Here is a 24817-nt window from a genome sequence, read left to right as displayed (position 1 = left end):
AACAAATAAGTTCAGAAATGAACCAGTTGGCGCAAACTGCCATAGCAGTACATCGGTACTTTGACTCTTAATACTGTTGTTATGGCAGCAGCTAGTTGCCATAACCCTGGTATTTGCAGAAACGGGGGGCGGTCTTCTTTAGGATAAAATTGGTCTCTGTGCCGGAGACTATCACGTCCTCTTCCCTGGCAGGCTTTGAGTCGAGTAAGGAAAAGATGGCCCCCAGCTCCATAACATTGGATGACGGAAGCGACGTCAAGCGTCACTTCTGCCCAATGGTCTTAAAGTGGAAAGTTTTTTATTTTATTTTTTTGAAGAAAAACAAAATACTTTTTTTTTATTTTTTTTATTGCATTTAAGTGTAAATGTGAGATCTGAGGTCTTTTTGTCCCCAGATCTTACATTTAAGAGGTCCTGCTTTTTTTTTATTTTTATTACAAGAGATGTTTACATTCCTTGTAATAGGAATAAAAGTGACCCAAACATTTTGTTAAAAGGACAGTGTAAAAATAAAATAATTAAGAAAAATTTTAAAGTGCTCTGTCCCGCCGAGCTCGCATGCAGAAGCAAACACATATGTAAGTCGTCCCCGCAAATGAAAACGGTGTTAAAACCACACATGTGGGTTATTACTGTGATTGTTAGAGTGAGAGCAACAATTCTAGCACTAGACCTCCTCTGTAACTCAAAACTGGTAACCTGTAGAAATTTTTAAATATCACTTATGGAGATTTTTAAGGGTCAAAATTCAATGTCCTTTTTTCGAGCAGGCGCAATTTTGAAGCATTACATGTTGGGTATCAATTTACTCAGAGTAACATTCTCTTTCACAATATAATTGGGCACAACAAATTGGGATAACTTTGCTGTTGTCTAAAAAGTATATTTTTTCCAAAAAATTGCACTTGTAAGACCGCTGCGCAAATATGGTCTGACTTAAATATTGCAATCAAACAACCACCATTTTATTCTTTGGGGCAGGGATATGCAATTAGCGGACCTCCAGTTGTTGCAAAACTACAAGTCCCATCATGCTTCTGCCTCTGGGTGTCATGCTTGTGGCTGTCAGTCTTGCTATGCCTCATGGGACTTGTAGTTCTGCAACAGCTGGAGGTCTGCTAATTGCATATCCCTGTTCTAGGGTGTCTGAAAAAATATTTATTTATGTTTGGGGGTTCTAAGTAATTTTCTAGCAAAAAAAAAAAAAATTTAACTTGTAAATAACACGTGTCAAAAAGAGGCTTGGTCCTTAAGTGGTTAAGTTGTGAATAAAATGGAATGACACAGGGAAAAAGTATTGAATACACTAAAGTTGGTAATGACAGCTTCAAGAGTGTCTTGAAGCTGTCATTACCAACTTTAGTGTATTCAATACTTTTTCCCTGTGTCATTCCATTTTATTCACAACTTAACCACTTGAGGACCAAGCCTCTTTTTGTATGGAGAAACTAGTTGCATGCATTGATCAGGTGTGATTTTGATCCATTCTTCCACACAACGGTCTTCAAATCTTGAAGGTTTTATGGGCCTCTTCTCTGAACTCTGATCTTTAGTTCTTTCCATAGATTTTCTATTGGATTCAAGTCAGGTGATTGGCTGCCATTTTAGCAACTTTATTTTCTTTCTTTCAAACCAATTTAGTCTCCTTGGCTTTGTGTTTGGGATCATTGTCTTGCCAAAATATCCACCCTAATTTCATCTTCATCATCCTAATAGATGGCAGCAGATTTTTATCAAGAATTTCTTGGTACATTTTTCCATTCACCCTTCCTTCAATGATCTGAAGTTTGTCAATACTGTATGCTGAAAAACTGCCGTACCTCATGATGTTCCCACCTCCAAACTTCACTGTTGGTATGGGGGAGTTTTTGGGGTGATGTGTAGTGCTATTTAACCTCCAAACATGGTGTGTATTATGGGATCCAAAGAGTTCAGTCTTGGTCTCCTCTGACCAGACTATTTTCCCAGTATTTCACTAGTAATGAGCCGAACACCCCTCGGTTCGGTTCGCACCAGAACCTGCGAACGGACCGAAAGTTTGCACGAACGTTAGAACCCTATTAAGTACAATGGACGCGAATGTTCGAAATCTAAAGTGCTAATTATAACGGCCAATATGCATGTTATTGTCCTAAAAAGGGTTTGGGGACCCGGGTCCTGCCCCAGGGGACATGTATCCATGCAAAAAGAAGTTTTAAAAACTGAAGTTTTTTCTGGAGCAGTCATTTTAATGATGCATAAAGTGAAAAAAAGTGAAATATGCCTTTAAATATCATACCTGGGGGGTATCTAAAGTATGCCTGTGAAGTGGCATGCGTTTCCCATGTTTAGGAACAGTCCCTGCACAAAATTACATGGATGAAAATCTTTAAGAAAAATGGCATGGCTACCCCATCACCACCACCCCCCCCCCCCCCACACCCCAGCCCATTACCAGCCCCTTTGGGTCTTGTATGGATAATAAGGGGAACCCCGCACCCAAAATATGTTAATGCTCGGCAGATGCCTACGTTGCACAAATGAACTACACAACACCAGCAACAAGGGGGTAGATTCAGGTGTATGCTGTGCAGGAGGCACACTACACCCACTGTAACAGCGCTAGGTTAGGAAGCAAAGCAAAGCTGACACTGTCCCTGCCTATCCTGCTCTCTCCCTGAACACTACACTCACTGTAACAGCGCTAGCTAAAGAAGTAAAGCACAGCTGACACTGTCCCTGCCTATCCTTCTCTCTATGAACGCCGCAACACACTACACAAGGCCGCCGCGCTGGCGGCCTTATATAGTGTGGGGCGTGTACTAAACCCCCTGAGCTATAATTGGCCACCGGCATCCAACCTGTGGCCAATTATGGCTCTCCTCGCTGCCCGCACTCTGATTGGCCAAGCATGCGGGGTCACAGTGCATGCTTGGCCAATCATCAGCCAGCAATGCACTGCGACTGGCGCAGTGCATTGTGGGCCGTTCGTATCACACTAATTTGATGCGAACGGCCCACAAAGTTCTGGTTTGGATGAACGGCCGATGTTCGATTCGAACATGGGTTCGAATCGAACACCGGGCTCATCCCTGTATTTCACAGGCTTCTCTAAATGTTGTGCAGCAAACTTTAAATGAGCTTTAACATGTTTTTTCTTCAGCAATGGAGTCTTATGTGGTGACCGTGCATACAGGTCTTTCTGAAGCTCTCCACAAGTGGTCCTTGGCTCTTGGACAACCCTTCTGATAATTATTTTCACTCCTGTCAGAAATCTTGCGAGAAGCACCTGGTCATGGCCAATTTATGGTGAAATTATGTTCTTTCCACTTCTGGATTATGGCCCTGGCAGTGCTCACTGGAGCATTCAGAAATCCTCCTTTAACCACTTGAGATCCGCGCTATTGCCAAATGACGGCATTAGCGCGGATCTACTTTTTCGGGACTACGTCTATTGACGTCGTCCCGTGTACGAGCGGCCTGCGCGCCCCCTGAGGGGCGCGCGCGGCGCGCTCTGTGATCGGCGAGTCCATGAGACTCGCCTGATCACCGATCCGTGCAAGGGGTCGATCCCGACCCTTATCACGTGATCAGCTGTCAGCCAATGACAGCTGATCATGTGATAGAACGGAGCCGGTAATCGGCTATTATTCCTCCTCGCGCTGACAGCGCGAGGAGAAAAAAAAAAAGCCGATCACCGGCGGCCGTGATCGGGACATCAGTCCCGATCACGGCCAGCAATACAAGCGACCACCTGCCCCCTGCCAGTGCCCACCTGCCCACCGCAGTGCCATCCTGAATAAAAGTAAGTGCCACCCAGCAGTGCCCATAGTGCCCACAGTGCCACCCACAGTGCCACCCACAGTGCCACCCACAATGCCACCCACAGTGCCATCCAGCAGTGCCACCAACAGTGCCACCCACAGTGCTCACAATCTGCCTCAAAGGTGCTGCACCCCAGTGCCGCCCATCAGTGCCCAGCAGTGCCGCCCATCAGTGCCCAGCAGTGCCGCCCATCAGTGCCACCTATCAGAGCCACCTATCAGTGCCACCTATCAGTGCCCATCAGTCCCATCTATCAGTGGTACCTATCGGTGCCCATCCGTGCCACTTATCCGTGCCACCCATCCGTGCCATCTTATCTGTGCCCATCTTTGCCCATCAGTGCCGCCTTATCTGTGCCCATCGGTGCCGCCTTATCTGTGCCTATTAGTGCCGCCTTAACTATGCCTATCAGTGCCCACCAGTGCAGCCTATCAGTGCCCACCAATGCAGCCTATCAGTGCCCACCAATGCAGCCCATCAGTGCCCACCAATGCAGCCTATCAGTGCCGCCTAATCAGCGCACTTCAATGAAGGAGAAAAATGACCCGTCTGCAAAATTTTATAACAAACTATTAAAACATGATTTTTTTTTTTTTTTGCATCTTTTTTTGTTTGTTTAGCAAAAAATAAAACTCCGAGCTGTAACTAAATACCACCAAAAGAAAGCTCTATTTGTGGGAAAAAAATGATAAAAATTTCATTTGGGTACAGTGTTGTATGACCGCGCAATTGTCATTCAAAGTGCATCAGCGCTGAAAGCTGAAAATTGGTCTGGGACTGAGGGGGGTTTAAGTGCCCAGTAAGCAAGTGGTTAACCAATGGCATCAGTATGTTTTGCAACAATAAGGTTGTGAAGGTCTGGAGGGAGCTCTTTGCTTTTACATATCATGAGATATTACTTGTGTGACACCTTGGCAATGAGACACCTTTTTATAGACCATCAGTTGAGACTGAACCAGCTGATATTAATTTGCTACTAAGTATGAACACCGATTGTTCTCCTCCCCTGTTTAGTCCCACCCCCCACAGTTATAACACACCTAGGGAACACCGTTAACCCCTTGATCGCCCCCCTAGTGTTAACCCCCTCCTTGCCAATGACCTTTATACAGTAATCAGTGCATTTTTATAGCACTGATCGCTGTAAAAATCTCATTGGTCCCAAAAATTTGTTAAAAGTGTCCGATTTGTCCACCACAATGTCGCAGTACCCTTAAAAATCGCAGATAGCCTCCATTACTAGTAAAAAAATAATAATAATAATAAAAATGCCATAAATCTTTCCCCCATTTTGTAGACGCTATAACTTGTGCGCAAACCAATCTATATATGCCTATTGCGATTTTTTTTTCTTTTTTGACAAAAATATGTAGAAAAATACATATCAGGCTAAACTGAGGAAAAAAAAAAATTTTTTTTTATTGGGATATTTATTATAGCAAAAAGTAAAAGATATTGGGGGTTATTTACTAAAGGCAAATCCACTTTGCACTGCAAGTGTACTTGGAAGTAAATTCACTGTAGATCTGAGGGGGACATGCAAGGAAAATAAAAAATTGCATTTTAGCTTGCACATGATTTGATGATAAAATCAGCAGAGCTTCCACTCATTTCAGATCTACCCCTTAGATTTAGAGCGACTGCACTTCCGAGTGCACTTTCAATGCACATTCAAGTGTACTTGCAGTGCAAAGTGGATTTGCCTTTCGTAAATAACCCACCTTGTGTGTTTTTTTTTTTTTTTTTTTTGTCAAAATTATCGCTTTTCTTTTGTTTATAGCGCAAAAAATAAAAAACGCAGAGGTCATCAAATACCACCAAAAATAAAGCTCTACTTGTGGGAAAAAAAAGGTTTAAATTTTGTTTGGATACAGCGTTGCAGGACCACGCAATTGTCAGTTAAAGCGATGCAGTGCTGTATCGCAAAAAATGGTCTGGTCAAGAAGGGGGTAAATTCTTCTGGGTCTGAAGTGTTTAAAGAAGTATCTTGCCTACCATTTGTGGAGAGAGTAAGATGCATTGTTGGGCATACTCTGAGTAGTAATAAATAACTATATGTACACTTTATGTTACATACAATTACTCAACAGGAAATAAATATCTGAAAGCTGAGTTTTCTTTAGGATGATATTTTTAAACAAGTCAAAAAGTGCCCAGAGAACCAACTTTAGGCTGGGAATCGTAAATAAGAGATAAATATATACATTGGATTTTTTGTTAACTCAAATAAGAAATATTTTGTATGTTTTTTTTTTTTTTTGTTTTTTTTTTCTGGTTTTAAACATTATTAATAAAAATCTAAATCTCCCGTAGTGACACTGGGATGATAGAGAAGTGATAACTTCTCCCTATGTTGCATTTTAGAGATGTTTTGTTAGATTTATGTCTTGATCATTAGAAAATACTGAGGCGCTTTAGGGCTGGAATATATAAACGTCTACTTCCTCTTCCAGTAGGTAGAAGGGAAATGGTAAATTCATACCTCTGTGATAAAAAGTCAGATTTGTAGTTTTGTGATATTGGCCCGGTAGCTGTGGAAAAGAGTGTCATTGATGATATGTTAGATTTAGGAGGTTTGGGAACCTTTAATTAAACTGTAATTCTGTATGACAGACAGGCAAAATACACAACACTTATCTCCAAATAGGCTTTTGTGATGAATGTGACTAGGACCTTCATTTGCATATTTGAACGCTTTATCTGTTCAATTTCTTATTTACTGTGTTCTCCTTTACCGATCCATTTCACCCTTTTCTTTACCTTGTAATTCAGCTCTGTTGGATGAAAATTGTGATGTGCGTTCACTCTGTTCATTTACGGCTAACACTCTCTGTGATCCTTATGCTTGATTTCATTTTTGTATGAATTTTCTTTTCTTCGGACCACAGGGCTTCTCTGTTGAATACATTCAGAGGATATATTTATGTGAATATATACCCTGTAATGAGAATATTAAAGAAAAACTTTGTATCTGCAATGCTTCCAATTATAAACTATAAGTAGATCTAAAATTTGAATGCCATTAAGCCCAGATTCACATTGTGAGATCTCAAACATCGCATGTGATTCAACGATCAAATGCAATGTCTGTGCAATGCGAGTTCAGCCATACTATTTTATGGCTGAACTCGCATTGCATTAGCAGAAAAAAAGGTGCAGCAATTTTATTTCCCCTGCACTGGAATCAAATCGTGTGGGTTTTCACACCCATGCAATCCAATTCCTGTCCGAATCCACAGTTCAGACCTGCGATCTGTATACCAATCTGGAGGTGTCATTAACATTGAATTGACACCCGCAGTAGTTTGCAGAGGACAGTGAACCTGTGGGAGAGATGACATTGCTCTGGTTACCGCATTGCATATGTGTGAACCTAGGCTAAGTCTGATACATTTTCTACCTCCTTTCAGAGAGAACTGGTGTCTGTTATTAGGGGTGAGGAGCCTGTAGGCCTCGGATTGGGCAGCAATGAAAGCAAGGTTCTGCGATTGTGAGCTTTGCTGTGTAAAGTACATTGTTGTGATAAGTGCATAGTAAGGAGTATAAGGAGTAGCAGAAGAGGTCAAGATTAAGGTCTGTAACAGGCCAGTATTCTAAATTGTGGCAGTTCTCCAAAAAAAAAAGTGCTCAGTGCACATTCTGTTCAATGTATGTACTCCCTGAACAACCAATCAAGGGTGAATACTGTTGTGCACTATGTAAGCAAGTTGTTTGTAAGCCAAGATTTTGGATCTAAAGAATCAGCTAGCAACACTGCTGAGCTTTAAGAATCTAGAAAGAACTTTACCCATCAGGTACCTGCTGAGACCAGAAGTAGGTAGCTGGATTTCAATAAAAAGACAGGGTGGAAGGAAAAGTGTTAGGAGAGGTTAGGTTAGTTCTGAGTCAATACATCCCAATAAATATGCCTGGTTAGAGATTATTGGGGTTATCCATTTAGTAGTAGCATTGCTTGAGAAGAATACCTCCTCTGGCATCCAGGGAAACTTCAGTAAAGATGGGAGCAGATGTATAGGTAAGAGAGAGAGATATTGGTGGTAGAGGACTCCATTGTTATAGACATGGTGATCTGTCACCAGAACTGTGATTGCTGAACAGTCCGCTGTATATTTGTTCCTTGGGTTAGACACATTAAGAATGGGCTTGAAAGATTGTTGGGTGGGGCTGAGAGGACAATTGGCACAAATTACAAGCTTAGAGGAAGATGGAAATGATTTCAGGGACTTCGGTTCTAAGAAAAGGACCTATTTTCAGAAATACTCCGAGCCATACCATAAAGGCAGCAGGATATTAGGAAGCTTAACACATGGCTGAAAACTGGTGTAAGAAGGAGGGTTTGGGGTTGCTGGAGAACTGAGCAAAGTGGGGAAAATTGCATTATCAAAGTCATTCAATACAGGAGGTGCTTCAGAATAAGATTGTAACTCAAGAATAAAGAGCAAGAATAATATACTAAACGCTACTACAAAATGAATGGGTATTTACACAAATGCAACAAATGTAAATAAAGTGGAAGAGCTAAAATTTAATTTTTTTCAGGAATATTTTGACTTGAAAACCCAGTTGGACAGCTTACATGATGGGGCTGCTAATATCCATGGGGGTATACAGTACTCTATTTATTTCAGAGGATTGGTAGAAAAAGTAGAGTGGTATACCTACATGTCAACAATGGTAAAGTGAATATGAGAGCAGATGTTACTAACCAGCTGTGAAGATGCAGAGATACATTTGAGTGCCCACTAACAAAGGATGAGGAAGTGTCAGCTCATTTCAAAGACTGAAATGGGGGGGGGGGGGCAGGGTTTGAGGGCAATGTTATTATTAAGGGGCAGCTTCAGTTATCATAATTGATTGGATAAACTGAACTACTGTGCATATAACAAAGGCTTGTCACTTCTTGAACTTATTGCAGGGTAATCAATTTCCTTATTGGGTAAGAAGTTGAGTAATAGTGAGCATAGCGTAATTACATTTGACGTAGGTTACAGGGAAGAGAGGTTAGTTGAAATGACGAGAGCTCTAAACTGGAAGCAGTATATCTGGCTATTGCTATTGCATTTTGATACTGTACCTCATAAAGGTGGATCACAGCCAATATGCAGCCAACAGAGCTAGCAGAATACTCCCTTGTATTTAAAAGGACATATATTTATGGAATACATCTGTAATTCTGTCTCTTTACAAAATGCTGGTTTGGCTTTATTATGCAGTCCAATTTTGGTCATCGATCCTGTGGAAAGATGTCTGCACTAGAGCAATGTTCAGCCAAGATCATCAAAATTAATAAGGGGGGTGGAGGACCTCGGCTATAAGGAAAGATTGCAGAGATTACACTTATTCACTCTGGAGAAGAGGTGCTAAAAGTGGCAGTAATCTTATATTTTTGGACTTGTACTGCTGGAGGGCTTTGTTCTAAGGTAAGTATTTCATAACGTGCTAGCATGCAATGCATACTAGAACATTATGCCTTAACCTTGCAGGGTGTTTGTTTTTTTGTTTTTTTTCTTAAACATGCTCAAGTTTACTACCATTTTAAAGCCCCATTTTATAGCCCCCAAAATCACTGTGTATCATACAATGGAGAAAATAATTTGATCCCCTGCAGATTTTGTAAGCTTGCCCACTTACAAAGAAATTAAGGGTCTATAATTGTTATCATAGGTATATTTTAAATAGAGGCAGAATATCAAGCAAAAATCCAGAAAAAAGACATGATTTGAGTTATAAATTGAGTTGCAGTTTAGTGAGTAAAATAAGTATTTGATCCTCAAGCTAAACATTACTTGGTACTTGGTAGAGAAACCATTGTTGGCAAGCACAGAGGTGCATAGAATGCATTAAGATAAAAATGTTCTGCTTGTACAACCACTTTAAAGTTTTTTTTGTCTGTCACATGGCAACTTGAAGTTTCAACTCGCTTCATCCATTTTCTATAGGATTAAGGTCTGGAGACTGGCTCTGCCACCTTATTGACCTTGAGCCACTCCTTTTGTGGCCTTGGCGGTATATTTTGGGTCATTTTCATATTCTGGCTGAGGGGGGAAGGTTCTCATCTAAGATTTTCAATACATGGCCCTGTCCATTGTCCCCTCAATGCAGCAAAGTCGGCCTGTACCGTTAGCAGAGAAACAACCTCAAAGCATAATGTTTCCACCTCCATGCTTGACTGTAGGAATGGTGTTCTTAGGGTCATAGTATTTTTGTTCCTCCAAACACGGCGAGTCAAGTTAATTGCCAAAGAGTAGGGATGCACCGATACAACTTTTTTAACACAGAGTATGAGTACCGATACTTTTTTGAAAGTACTCGCCAATTACCAATACCTATGGCATAGGTAAGGGGGTGGTTTGCAGTTGTTGGGGAGCTGGGTGAGGGTTGGGAGAGAGGGGGGGGGGTAGAGGGGTAGGTGATGGCAAGGTAGTTGAGGGTGAGGTGAAATAGGGATTGTAGGGTGGGAGAGTTGCGATGGAAAAGGCTGTCATCACTGTGGGAAGAGGATGGGGATGGGAGGGTCATTGGGAGACCAGGGGGTAGAGATGACAGCTCGTGGTTTGAAGGAGGAGGCAACACAGGGTGGGCACAGCACAGGGGGTTAAGAGGGCGCAGTACAGGGTGTTAGGTACAGACCAGGCTTATACACTGACACCGTACTGTACATTATATACAGACCAGTCTGTACACTGTACTGTACATTATATACAGACTGGTGTGTGTATACCATATAGTATGGTGTTGTACAGTACAGTGTCAGGGTACAGGTCTGTATATTATGTATGGTGTTAGTGGACAGACTGGTCTATATATATTGTACAGTGCCAGTGTAGAAAATTGGGCTTTACCCTGCTGACACTATACTGTAAATACTATACTAACCTATTTGCAGGACTTGCTCCAGTTGCTCCCCTCAGTACTCAGTTATGCTTGCAGGGATGATTCCACAGCTGCCTCACACTATAGAAACATGTGTGCTGATGCTTTGCTGCCCCTTGCCCTTGGTGACCTGCCCACTCTGTCATTGGATAGCAGCCAGCCAGCCTAGCAGCCAGCTCTCTCTGTGCAGGAATGGAGGAGTCATAACATCACCCACCCTCTTCTTGTTTACAGAGGAGGAAGAGGATCACAGCAGACCTATATAATGAAAGAAGACAGCCGGGAGCAGGAGTGTCAGTATGGCCAGCTGTTAGACTGTCCCCACTGTGCTGCTGCATGTTTTTATTGCTTGACTACCATGCACAGTCAGTGCTGAGCGTGATGGGAGCCGGCTCCTCCACCTGTGTAAGTGGCTGAGGATTTTCCCACCCCCTTTCCCCCCAATCCTGGCGGGATATGTACTGCTTCGAACCCCGCTGCCAGATGGGTGGAGGAAGAGGCGTCCCGTCCCTAGCTGACATCACTTCTGGCGACATCACTCCCCGGGTTACTTCCGGGTATCGAGGCTCCGGTGATGAGATTTGGCCGGAGTCGCGATGACAGTACTCCCATGCATGCACGTGGGAGCCGCCTTTAACGGCACACTCACTGAAGCAACGGCACATACATGTCATTGCTTCAGTTTGTTTCAGTGTGCCTGAGCCGATGACATTGGCACATTCAGGGGATATCTCCTAAACCTGCACGGCACGGATATCCAGGGTAGCTACAGGTAAGCCTTAAATGGAGCAAAAAGTGGTCTGTAAGGGTTTACAACCACTTTAAAGAGTTTGTTGGCACAACAAATATATAGAAAGAGCATTCATACAAATGTAGAAAATTGTATCTTTGGGTTAGGTCTACACTGTTGTGGTTTCCTGGCAGCTGCATTTGTGAAAAACACAGGGAGAGGGTCCCTCCACCTTTTCTAAAGTTGGAGCAGCACAGAAACCGCATAGTCTAATGAGTTTCTGTGCATGGGAAAATACACTGTGTTTTCCGCTGCCTGAATGTGCAAGTTTTTGCTGTGGAGGGGATGACACATGGGATTTACACGCAGTCCCGTACCCACATAGATGTGAACCTAGGTGTACAATACTGTGTTATGGCAGCAGACAATACAAAGTAAAACATCACAAAAAACAAGCTCCCTATCGTATGTCTCCTTATTTGTGTTTTGTTGTGGAAATGTAGGGGAAAGATTGTATAACTAAAGCATAATTTGATTCCTGAACAAATATTGGAGAGCAAAGTTTGTGCCATATATCCCAAATGTTTCACTTTTTTTTTTTTTGGCCCTGCTTTGCACTTTGGTGCTTGTGACCTCCTTCAGTCCTTTTGCGCAACTTCCTTTTCTCCTGCACACCCTTCAGCATCAGCTGTACATCATTGTGCTGGACCATTTTACTAATAGCAACAACGGTGCACCATGCATGCATAATGTATGTTAGCAGAGTCACTTCTATGGTCTCAAAGGCCTATATGACAGGATGACAGCACCGTGATCACACTATAACAGCAAGGGCTAACAAGAACCATCGTGACACGATCATAAGGTATTATTTTAGTCAAAGCTGCATGTTTAAAAAGACAAAGTTTAAAATTGCATTTGCATGTTAAAGCTTTTAAAAAAAAATTCTAATTTTTGGCTCAGTCTACTTTAAGGTATCCAAGGTCTTGCACACCCTAGGATCTCCACATGTGCGTTTTATGAAAGTGCACCAAAAGTCCTGCATTCAAAAAACACATGGAAATGTGCGATCTGTGCTACGGCCAAAGCGCAGCAGTCTAAACAAGACTTAAAGGGACTGGCTTATCAAAAAGCCCTCTTTTTTTGGCCCTTCTAAGCATGCTGGCTACCTTTCAATGGTTAAGCAGTGCATTATGGTTTAAAAAAAAATGAATCTGCACAAAAATTTGCTGGGGCTGCGAATCTTGAATATGAAAACACCAGAGAAGCACATACAGTATGGGATAGTTTACATCACATATCACATGGGCGGTTGACATACAGCTTTGCCAAGGTGCACATAGCAGCTTGAATTGGAGGAGTCACTGTCTGCAATGTTTGCACATATCTGCCTTACACAGATCACTGCGCATTATCGTTTTTCGAATACTATTTTTTTTTTCCTCATGCCAGGACCTCTAAATTCCACAGTACGGTATTTCAGAAACTCACTGTGTTCAGAATTGTATTTCTATTTATTGAACAATTGGAAGGAAACATAAAAGAATTGCTAGTTTTTTTGTCAGGTATAGAAAAGAATCTGCACTAGGAGATAAACAAACCAAGGCAAGTTTGTCATTTCGCATCCCCTGTAAAAGGACATCTATCTTACTGATAAGGGTTCCATTAACTGCTATCCTGCGGCTATGGAGAAACGCTACATGTTTGTGCACTCCTATTTTCTATAACCAAAAGTAGTGACCTATATTAGGTCCGGAATTAGTGTGAATCCTTTGTGGTTTCTCATGGGTATTTGGCCCTGACACTCCAGGGCATGGAATGTAATTATACAAAGCTGCGCAGGATGAATCCTGCAAATCAAAACTGCTGTCTGCTTTCTAACGATGCATACACCTTAAAACATTTTTTTTTTCTTTTTTACATCATATGCTGAGGAATGGATATTAGATAGGATATCACAAATGCTTATATAGGCATTGAAAATATTGCTGCTGTTGATATAAACAGAAATCAGTACACATCAGCAGGGTGAATTTGATTTTTAAATCAAGTCGATTTTAAATCACTAGTAAAAAGGCTTGATTGAAATAAACTCGATTTAAATCTTAACTTTTAAAGACCAACTGTCATCTCTGTCCCGGAGAGGCTCCTCCTCTGAAACGCTGTTGACTCACTGACAGTCCTGTTCACTTTAATAGGATGGCTGGAGATGCGGCAGTGACACAACAAGTGACATGGTGGCAGCAGGTGGCTGGATGCCTGCTAACATGGATCTGAAATGACAGGAGCTCTTTAAATGTAAGGTCCAGATACGCAAGGCTATTTTCCTGTCCATGTAACACCTACTGTGAAATGGTACATGGTAAGGGAGAGCTACAAAAGTGATCTCTACTGCTAAACGCTTTACTTCCTCAGATGTGCCAATAGACATAAGAAGGTAAAAGATGTTAAAAAAAAAAAAAAAAAAAACACTCACGTGCATACTTCTATTTTGTGAGTCTGGATGCATATAGTGGGGCAAAAAAGTATTTAGTCAGCCACCAATTGTGCAAGTTCTCCCACTTAAAAAGATGAGAGAGGCCTGTAATTGTCATCATAGGTATACCTCAACTATGAGAGACAAAATATGGAAACAAATCCAGACAATCACATTGTCTGATTTTTGAAAGAATTTATTTGAAAATTATGGTGGAAAATTAAGTATTTGGTCACCTACAAACAAGCAAGATTTCTGGCTCTCACAGACCTATATGTTCTTCTTTAACCACTTGACAACTGGGCAATTTTCAGCTTTCAGCACTCTCACACTTTGAATGACAATTACTCAGTCGTGCAACACTGTACCCAAATAATTTTTGTCCTTTTTTTCATACACATTGAGCTTGGTATTTGACCACCTCTGGGTTTTTTATTTTTTGCGCTATAAATGAGAAAAGACTAAAAATTTGGGGAAAAAAAACACATTTTTCTTTTGTTTCTGTGATAAAATTTTGCGTATTATTATTTTTCTTGAGAAATTTTGGCCACAATTTATACTGCTACATATCTTTGGTAAAAATAACCCAATTTAGTGGATATTATTTGGCTTTGTGAAAGTTAGAGAGTCTTTAAGCTCTCATTTCTTGCGACCCGAACAAGCTAGGAAAGTACATATACCCCCCAAATGACCCCTTTTTTGAAAGTAGACATTCCAAGGTATTTAGTAATGTATAGAGCAAGAGAAAGCGCACGCCTACCCTAGTGTATTATTATTTATAAAAAGATAAAATTGTAACATGAAGTTTGCACTCACTGACATCCAGTGTTTCATAGCATGTACAGCTCCACAATAGCCTCCTCTCCTGCTCCGTACCGAATGGTTGGCTCACTAGGACTTGCAGCATAACATTACATTCAGCATGCCTAAACCTCCTATGTGCCCACACCACTCTCCGTTCTACACACTCGCATGGACCTGCTGGCACTTGTGTGACGTCACACGGGGTATAAGGAAGGGAGAGAGCCAGGATGTGGTTGACACTTCTCGCAAGTTTAAATTCACAATGCCATAGACAACATGTTTAGGAGGCGTGGCCTCGAAGACACATTCTAGATGGCACTTGCCTTGCAGTGAAACATGTGGCATCATACTGAGGTGCCTTGCGACGTTCTGCTAAAAAATGGCTGCCCTTATGTAACAAGCAATAATGCGCATGTGTTTACCCCAGTCCAGTGGACTGAGCTGGCGTGAATGAACTCATGGACTTTGTTATCTGCAGCTACTATTTGGACATAGTAGAAAATTCATATGCAGCCCTTACATGGATGTATGAATTCTTCCTCCTTCCTGTTTGGCCATCTATCTATTGGCCCATGTGATTTTGGACGTTACATGTGTGGTATTGAGAGTTCCAACCTATATGTATTTAACTGCGCACTTGCATTAGTGGATCACACCTCTGAAGACCGCCTATTGGCTGAAATGCATAAGGTGGTCTGCTGATGCCATAAGCATGCTATGGGATTTTTGGACTTTTATCTGTGATTTTTATAAAGACAGCTGTATTTTGCATTGGATTTTAATAAATTGCTCATCCCTACATACTTCACCATGAGAGTTTTATTTTTATGGCGGTGACTCTTTGATCTATTGAGTCTTTTATGATCTGTGAAAACTCTGGACTCCTGTAAAGAGGAGGAGGAATCCTGATGTCCATCCTGTGGCTGTGTTATCTGCCCTGCATGGGAGGGATACCTTGATGCCTGGCTGTGCCTGGCCGTGCAGTTGCATCGTTCTGGTGGATTACTACAATGTTTATGCTGGCTGCTGTTTTGTATTTTTTGTCCATCTGAGACTGTTTTGTTATGGTCTTAATATATTATATTTATTTTTTGTTTACTAGTTGGACATGCATGAAATTAACCTTTTAATGCTAGAGAAATTTTTTTTCACTTTATGCATACATGTTAAAATGCCAATTTTAGACCCAAAACATATATTTTTCTGAAACAGAAACCCTGTAATATGAATTGGTAATAAAATATCACACTATAATTGTGATACAGTTTATCCAATCTACATCTATCTATTTTCAGTATAAAATACACTTTCGTTAATTTTAGTGCTCACAAACTTATTCTGAAGGCAATTTTTTATTTTATTTTTGTAATACTGTTTATGAAAGATTAGATTGTGATAAGTAAACAGATACCAATTAGTATAAGCCTCAAGTTGTGCCTGCCTGTGAAACAGACAACTACCCCAAGTTGTTGTTTGTAGGCGGCACTTTACAAGGCTTGGATGATGAAATAGAATTATTTCTCTCACTCTGGCATGCGTGGCGATCAGAACCAGCCCAAGACATTGTGCTGCCTGGGTCCACAAATTAAATATTGCCCCCTCCCCCCCCCAAAAAAAAAAAAAAAAACATACCCACCTCATACATTATTTTATATCCTGATAATTAAAGCTAAAATTACATTTATCAGGAAGTCAGACTTGTATGCAACAGCACATCATCTATAGTCAAAATTCTGACATACCAGTATGATGCCGCTCCCCCATCTTGGCACCCTAGGCCATTCATAGGTGCAGTGTGTGTCAGCACGGTGGGCCCCCTCCTCACCTCTCGAGGCCTGTGTGCAGTGAATATGCTGCACCCATGGATGATATGCCACTGGGATAGGGCTGTATAGGGGTGGGCAGTACAGGGGCAGGCTAGGGTATTGTATCGACAGGCTATGGTAATATATGAAAAGGCTAGTGTCCATCAGTGCAGTTTATTAATGTTCATCAGTGCCACCTCATCAGTGCCCACCAGTGCAGCCTATCAGGTTTCATCAGTGTCACTTCTTCAGTGCCCATCAGTACCACCTCATCAGTGCTGTCTTATCAGTGCCCACCAATGCAGCCCATCAGTGCCGATGGTACCGATGAGTAGCCTATCGGTGTCCATTAGTGCCCACTAGTGCAGCCTACCAGTGCCCACCAGTACCACCTCATCAGTGTCCATCAGTGCCCATGAGTGCACCCTCATCAGTGCCCACCATTGCAGCCTATCAGTGTGCATCAGTGCCACCTCATCACTGCCCACTAGTGAAGCCTATCAGTGCCCACCAGTGCAGCCTATCAGTGTCAGTGCCACCTCAACAGTGCCCACTAGTGAAGTCTATCAGTGCCTAACAGAGCCCACTAGTGCAGCCTACCAGTGCCCACCAGTACCACCTCCTCAGTGACCATCAGTGCCCATGAGTGCACCCCTCATCAGTGCCCACCATTGCAGCCTATCAGTGTCCATCAGTGCCACCTCATCACTGCTCACTAGTGCAGCCTATCGGTGTCAGTGCCACCTCAACAGTGCCCACTAGTGCAGTCTATCAGTGCCTAACAGAGCCCACTAGTGCAGCCTAACAGTGCCACCTCAACAGTGTCAGTCAGTGCCACCTCAATAAGACAATCCACAGGCAGCCATCACATTGGGGAAAGGACCTACCTGCCAGTCAACTCACTCTGCATCTGATCTGCGCTTGGGGATGTCAGCGCTGCTGCTCCCACTCCAAACCCAGTACTTAGCTTCACAGTGCATCTGCAGCCTCGGCCTTCTCCTCCATGCAGACTGCATCGGACCGGGGTCTGAGACAGAGTGGCGCTCCCAGCCCCACTGTCTGCCCTGCTCCCTGTGGACTACAGGCATTGTGGGGCGGCCCCTAATGTGCAGGCAGTGTGGGCTCCAGGGGCATCCCTTTTGGGCCCCATAACAGTGACTGGGCCTGGGGCATTTGCCCCATGTGAAAGACGACCCTAGTGCCACCTGGGTCCTGTGGCCCTAGCAGGACCCATGGTAGGGCCAGCCCTAATGGAGATGCCTAATATGTATGGTGCTATGATTTTCTTCATATGCATGCACAACAAAACATGCGTTTGTTTGCAAGTTTGGAGCTGGAGGCTTTTGCCGTCTTTGTTATAATTTTTTACATTTTTAAAACTTTTTTTGTTTTTTAACTTTTATTGCTATAACATGGGTGTTGATAACCTCTGCTCTCTGATAAAAGCCAAGCAAGCACCAACTGTTAAAACTAATCAAATACAGATTGACACCTTTAAACCTAGGCATGTTCAGAGCTGACCATGTCTGTGGCCATTCTTCAGGGGAGATTGGTGAACCTCTCTATCCTGCCACCTGCCACGATGGTTCTAGTTATACCAGTTCCTTTTGGATGACGGCTGTCGAGATGAAGAGAACAGTGTCTTCCTGAGCTTGCAGAAGTGATTGGATGGCTTTACAGCCTCCTGGGTCACTTCTACTGGAAAGCTGAGAATAAAAAAATGTAAACTATAACAGCTGGGAGTTTATTTGCATGTCAACGATGCTGCTGATGTAGTAGTTAGCAGCAGTGAAAGGGTTAAACTGCCAGTAATTCGCTTTTTAAATGGTGCAACACCAGACATAAAATGCTAAAAAGCCATGGATAAAACACATATTTCTTGGTCTTACCAGCCAAAAATGAACGGTTCTACTTTTGTGATGTCCAGCCCCTGTTGGAGACTCTACTACTTGGTTTCTCTTTCTCTACAGTAAATGCATATTTTCTGAGCTAACTCCTTGCTGTAAATCCCCCTTAAAGGGAATCTCTGAGGACAATAATATCGAAGCTGCTAACTTGTTTTTAAAGATGCATATCTTGAGGCTAATATTCATACCCTTCTTTACTTTTTTAGTGAGTCACTGACCTGAAAGGCACGTACGTATTAGTCCCAACACCTCATATGCTCATTTTTGTTTCAGTTAAAGCTGACTTCCAGGCACAAAACTTAGAGGTTGAAATCACAGTCATGGAATCTGAGCACATATATCTGTAGTGTTTACTTCTCTCTCCAAAGCTCTAAGTGCCATTTCTCTCTGGTGCTTTGTTCCTCTGTTATCAGCATGAGTCACTAATGGGAAGTTTTCCTGGCACATGAGATAAATTTGAGGCAAAGCTCAGGAGGCAGCTTGTTTATTCAGAACACAGTTCTTCTGCTGTGTGGAGAGGGGTGTGTGCAATCCAATAGGCTCTCACACACTGTAACTACAGCCTCTCCACCCCCTCCTCTGTGCTGCTGACAGATGAATTTTAACATGATCTGCCCATTTAAAGAAGTGTAGGGAAGAGAAGACTGCAGATAAACAATAAAACATGTAATAGTATTTCATCTCCGTGTACCATCTGAGGCTGTTTACTTCACTGGGTATATGTAAGTATTTACAATTACTTAAATATATTTCTTAATATACCTTTTACAAAAAAAGGAATACACAAAAAATATTTGCATTTAGATGATATTTGCTTATGCGGGAGTTCAGCTTTAAATAACTTGCCATATAGAAAAGGAAGGGTAGGGAGGACATCTTAAAGCAGAACTATAGGGGGAACGCGGCAGCAGCTTTTGCCGTAATGTATGCACACTTTGCCCTTTCTGACAGGTTTGTGCTTCCCATCCCTTCCACTTCACTTTGCCTTTTCTGGGCAGCCACTGATGATGTAACATGTTTGCATACACACTGGAGATTCATTACCCCGACACCACTCTCCATTCTCCAAATCTTACAGTGGAACTACACTTAATCTGTGCACCATAAACCAAAAAACACTATTTAATTTTCAATATTCAAAGCAAACTCCCCCATCCATCCATGTGCTTTATTTATCTGGGAAATCACTTTGGAAAATAATCCCGTAGCATTTCTGGCCATGGCCATCTTGAATAAGGGCAGCTGATTCATGTAACATTTACTTCCTGGAATCCCTCTGCCCTTAATTTAGGCATGCATTCAGCAGGGTGTGCTTAGCTGAGAAAACCCCTCCTCCCCTCCTGAAGACTCCTGGGATGTATGACATAATTTGTCTAGGCATGGTAACCAGGAACTAACTGAAGAAATGTTTTTAAAATAAGTTAAAAGAAGTAAATATACAGTATTATACTCTCCTCTCTATTTACTAATGCTAACAACATAAGGATTTAAAATAGTCAGTCTGAGACTGTATATGCACACAGTGTACACAAAAACAACAACAAGCACTGCCCCATCCAATACAAAGATTGCCTTTCTGATACCCCACAATGCTTCACAAAGACCACATCAGCTGCGAAATCACAAACGCCAAAGTCAAGTATATTCTGTGGAGCAGGTTTGTAGAAAATATCATATTCTGAAAATGACACAAATCAAGTATGGAAGGGGAAAAAGGGCATACAATTAAAAATGGCATTGCCTATATTAAAACAGTCAATCACGTTTCTGGACAGATAAGAATAATGAAAGGTCAGTGGTGAAATTTAGCAGCCTGACCATCTGAACTTTCTTCTGATACCAGTGTAACACAAACGTCTTCTGAGGCCATTTGAAATCCAGAGGCACCTGATTTGTGACCTGAACTTGTTAAACTGGATGGTATTGGATGATGAACATCTGCGGTGTGTCAGAATCCTAAATATTTCTGTTCTCGAGTATTAAATGCCAAAGCTTGAAGCTGTATACAGTCTAGCACTTTGGTACGAAGGTCCTTGCAGTGATGGTATGTGTATGGATGTGATACCAGTTACCTAAAAAAAAAGAATTGTTTTTGGTTGGTTGTCCAAATATTATCCAAAGACCAATTGCATTTCTATTTAAATATAAAAAATAAAATAAAAAGATTGGAAATCCACCAAAAAATTGCAACAGTTTTTTAGTATAATACATTATAAGCAACAAAACGAATTTGTGAAAAAATAACTTGAAAAAATGCTCTGTAAAGTTAGACTAGCAATATTGTCATACAGTCATTTTGACTACCTTTTTAATAATTAGGTTTACACAGGACCATGCGCTAAGAAGCAATTTACTGTGAATTGATCCTCGGGCGCTCAGGAGGCAGTCCTGCCACTCTTGTTTGCTTTTTTTTTTTTTGCTTTTTCAACTGTCTGTTTCTGCCGAACCCCTACTGTAAGTGTAAATGGGCCCTAAGTGACACAGCTAGATTTTATGGGTTTTCTGTTTACTAGTGTTCATTAATGCATTTCCACAGGGACAAAACAATATAATGAAAACAAAATACTCATAATCGTGACTAACGAAAAATACAGTTATACAGTTGTTTAATACTGGGCTAAATATTTTTTATTTTGTTTATTTTTATAGGATGAAGTTCGGTTTCCTTCTAACATGTCTATTTCTCATTGCGTTCCCAAGAGATTGCTTTAGTGGTAAGTAATATCTTGACAACTGAATTTCTTGACCTTTTGCAGTCATAGTGTGTTTTAATAAGCCATCATTAGATGAGCATAGTATGGATGTGCTATCTTTTATATTTTATGCAAAGACAAATTTATTTAACTATTTTTGGATCTAGTTCTCATTAAACAGTTCTATTGAGCCTGTAATGTAATACTGAGTAATCTCCCACTAAATTACAAGTTACGGGAATGCCTGGGTACAGATTTTAGTTACTGTCACACAAACTCATGACAGTTTCCAGCTGAACTCTTTATATAGTGTAAGAAAGGACATTGTGCACATTAGCTGCTTTTGTTCTATGCTGCATTCAGTCAGCAGTCTGTAGGGCCAGGAATGCGGTACACAGGATTGGTGTGTAGCATTGCCTTGCTATAAAATACTGCATCCAAAGAGGATGAAAACAGTACAAAAATGGATGGAATAGTACCTGCATTTTGTTGAGCCATGATTAAGGCCTGACGTCCGAAACGTATTGGCTTTCATTTTGAGTGCTGTTCACATGCAATAATAAAATCTATGTTTTAGCTGACTTTCCTGGCACCAGCCTTTCTCCTTTTTTTGCATGGACTATATGGAGGTTTACAGAGACTTCATAGGCTAAGTGCTGTGTTCTTGAGGCTCACCAGGCATTGCACAGGAGGTAACAGCTCGAATGCATCTGTTCCAGTATCTGCATGTTCTCAGTCTGCTGCCTGCTTTGTTGGGAACAGACTACCCAGAAAATATTACTTTGATTGAACCCCAACTTCTGTGTGGTACAACCTAAATACAGTGTCCCATCAGCAGGCATCCACCCAGCTTGGGCTACCTACAGACACTGTGCCTCAGGGGATTGACTCCCTCTATTCACATCTCATCTATGGCTTAATATATATAGAATGTTTTTACGACCTCTCCTGAACAATTTAACTTGACAGATAGTAACCCACATTTAAAACGTCCATTTTGCCATGTTAACAAGCCGCGTTTGCGTTTAGAAGCGTTTGAAAATAAACATATATTTTTTTCAAAATGGGCAAAAATGAAAGACCTGTTTAGCCCAGTTTAGAAGGGTTTGGCACTTGAAATGCCTCTAAACTCAGTGTCTGAACAAATTGTTTTGCTTTCCAAAAAAGTCCTCTAAACTCAACTGCCTAGAAACAACTATAAACGACCCTGTGTACATGTACTGATAAAATAACATAAAGGAGAGTTCAGGAGCAGTTGAAAAAAAAATGCCCAACTGCTCCTAACCGTCCGTTTAGAAGCAGCTGTGTACATGAGGCCTAAGGTCTTCTCATCTAGTTAATGGGATTATTATTATTATTATTAATAATAATAATAAGCATAGAAATGTTTAAAAGTGACCCTTTTTTCCCCTTGAAAAAAGGGGCTCTTAATCTCCTGGAACAATGGTCTCCAAACTGCAGCCCAGGAGCCGGATGGGACCCTTTTGCTTGCCTTTATCCAGCCCTTGGCGCACTTTTCCTTCCACTGATGCAAGACACTATACCTCCGAGTGACACCAATGATGGTGCACTATTCCTCCCACTGACAACTAGGATTGTGCTATATTCCTCCCACTGACACCAATGATGGGACACTATTCATCCCCCTAACGCCAAAGATGCTCTGTTTACTCTCACTGATGCCAGGACATTTTCAACTTCCACTGCCATATTCTGGCCCCCCCTAAAGTCTTGGGGACTGTAAACTGGCCATTTGTTTTGAAAGTTTAGAGATCCCTGTCCTGGAGCATATACTCGCCTGTGCTCCACTCCCCTTCCACCAGGTCACTGGGAGCAAAGTGAACTACCCGACACTTGAGGTCCCTTTCACACTTGTGCGACTTGTCCTGCGACTCGGGACTGCAAAGTTGCATGACGAGTTGTACTCCATGATTTCCAATGAATGTCATTCATATCTGTGCGACTTCAAGTCGCATCAACTTCAAAATAGTCCCTGTATTACCTTTTTCCGACATTTGATGCGAATTGAGGTCCATAGACCTCAAGTTTACACAGGCATTCCCTGAAATCATGTCAAAATCGCATCAAAAGCAGCAGCACTTTAAAAAATAAAAATAAAAATTAGAGCATATGCATTAAAGGTGAATATTGTAAGCAATCCTGGCAGTGTTATGGTTTAACCCACCCTGAGCCCCTGTCACTTTTGCTGGTCATGCTGGCTTGCTGGTGAATGTGAAAAATATAAATAAGGACCTATGTAATACACAGATACCATTCCAAATGCTATTTTACACGTATTAATTGAATGCAGCTATTGGAACAAAAATGTTTTGCACTAGTGGTCCTTTAAGTAGCAGACGTGTCTAGTATTTATTTGATTTTTATTTTGGAAAAGGCAGCACACTTTTTCAATACAGATTCCCACAGGAAGAATGTGTAGAGCATAATGAAAGGATTGCATTGGAAGATGTAGTTTAGTGTGTATTTTTTTTGGAACAATACTGTATCTGTGATTATGTGGAATACGTAGTAATATGTAGGACTACAGATGGTATTTAAGCACTGCAAAGTTTTATAGTAATTTATAAATATGCATGATTGAGCTCCTGACATGTCAGAGTATACAAGAACAGTTTATTAAAAAAGGAAAAAAGAACTAAATTTCAACTTTAAAAAGCAGAGCTAGAAATCAGTCCATGATTTTTCTAGGGTAGGGTAATGTTATTACTATGCTGTAGGCAGTATTCTGGAAGCATTTCCTCTCCCACTAATCAAACTGTGTGTAGCGCCTACCCCGACTTTCCAGGAGCGTGATGGTGACTACCGGGGATAGGGATGGGTGATGAACAATGTAACGGCACCCCTAATATAAAGGGAGTTAACGCCGTTTACGATGTTCCCTCTCCTAGACACACATCCACTCGCTACCAATATCCACAGCTAAACGACCCTTTCCTATAGGAGCCGACCCCTCTGGCAAAAAGACGAGACGCACTCTGTCTCTTCTGTAGTGGGAATGACTTTATTATTGAGAAACATTGTAACTTTATACACAATTCAAGGGACATGCTTTAACATGAACAAGGGCCCAGCTCCACCCACACATCCCAAGACTCAACACCTCATCCTGAAGTCTGCTAGGCTTCAAACGATCCCACCCAATACACATCTTTTCACAAAGGGTTGGCAGCCAGTCTGTCTGGCACTTTACAATACACACAAGGACAGACTTAAATGAACAATAGAAATGCAAAACAACTTAATTCCTCACAGCAATGATACTTAACCGCCATATACAGTATACATCCAATCTATATACAATGTATATACAGCCTTGAATATGGCTATCACAGACCATATCGGGGGTTTCTTTTATTCACCCTGTGTCCAAAGTGACCCCACTGTCACAAACAAGAAAGAACATTCGGCGCTAGTCACTTTTATGCTTTAACCACTTACAGACCGGACCATTTTGCTGGTCAAAGACCAGACCGCTTTTTGCAATTCGGCACTGCGTCGCTTTAACTGACAATTGCGCGGTCGTGCGACATGGCTCCCAAACAAAATTGACGTCATTTTTTTCCCACAAATAGAGCTTTCTTTTGGTGGTATTTGATCACCTCTGCGGTTTTTATTTTTTGCGCTATAAACAAAAATAGAGTGACAATTTTTTATTTTTTGTTATAATAAATATCCCCCAAAAATATATAAAAAAAAATTTTTTT

At 41.5% G+C, this 24817-nt stretch overlaps 1 protein-coding gene across 2 annotated transcripts in view; it reads left to right on the top strand.

Moving 5' to 3' along the window:
* The window catches only part of IL1RAP (interleukin 1 receptor accessory protein), a 333093-nt gene that overhangs the window by 154224 nt on the left and 154052 nt on the right, over positions 1-24817 (top strand). For both annotated transcript variants that reach the window (XM_077487541.1, XM_077487544.1), the window contains exon 2: positions 21049-21113. In XM_077487541.1, coding sequence (XP_077343667.1) covers positions 21050-21113 — 64 coding nt within the window. In that variant the 5' untranslated portion in view covers position 21049. The remainder of the gene's footprint in view (positions 1-21048; positions 21114-24817) is intronic.

This window comes from Lithobates pipiens, unplaced genomic scaffold (assembly GCF_037356315.1).
Source record: "Lithobates pipiens isolate NorthernLeopardFrog02 unplaced genomic scaffold, aLitPip1_a1.2 Scaffold_18, whole genome shotgun sequence".
Lineage (NCBI taxonomy): Eukaryota > Metazoa > Chordata > Amphibia > Anura > Ranidae > Lithobates > Lithobates pipiens.
This window is presented reverse-complemented; position numbering and strand designations above follow the sequence as displayed.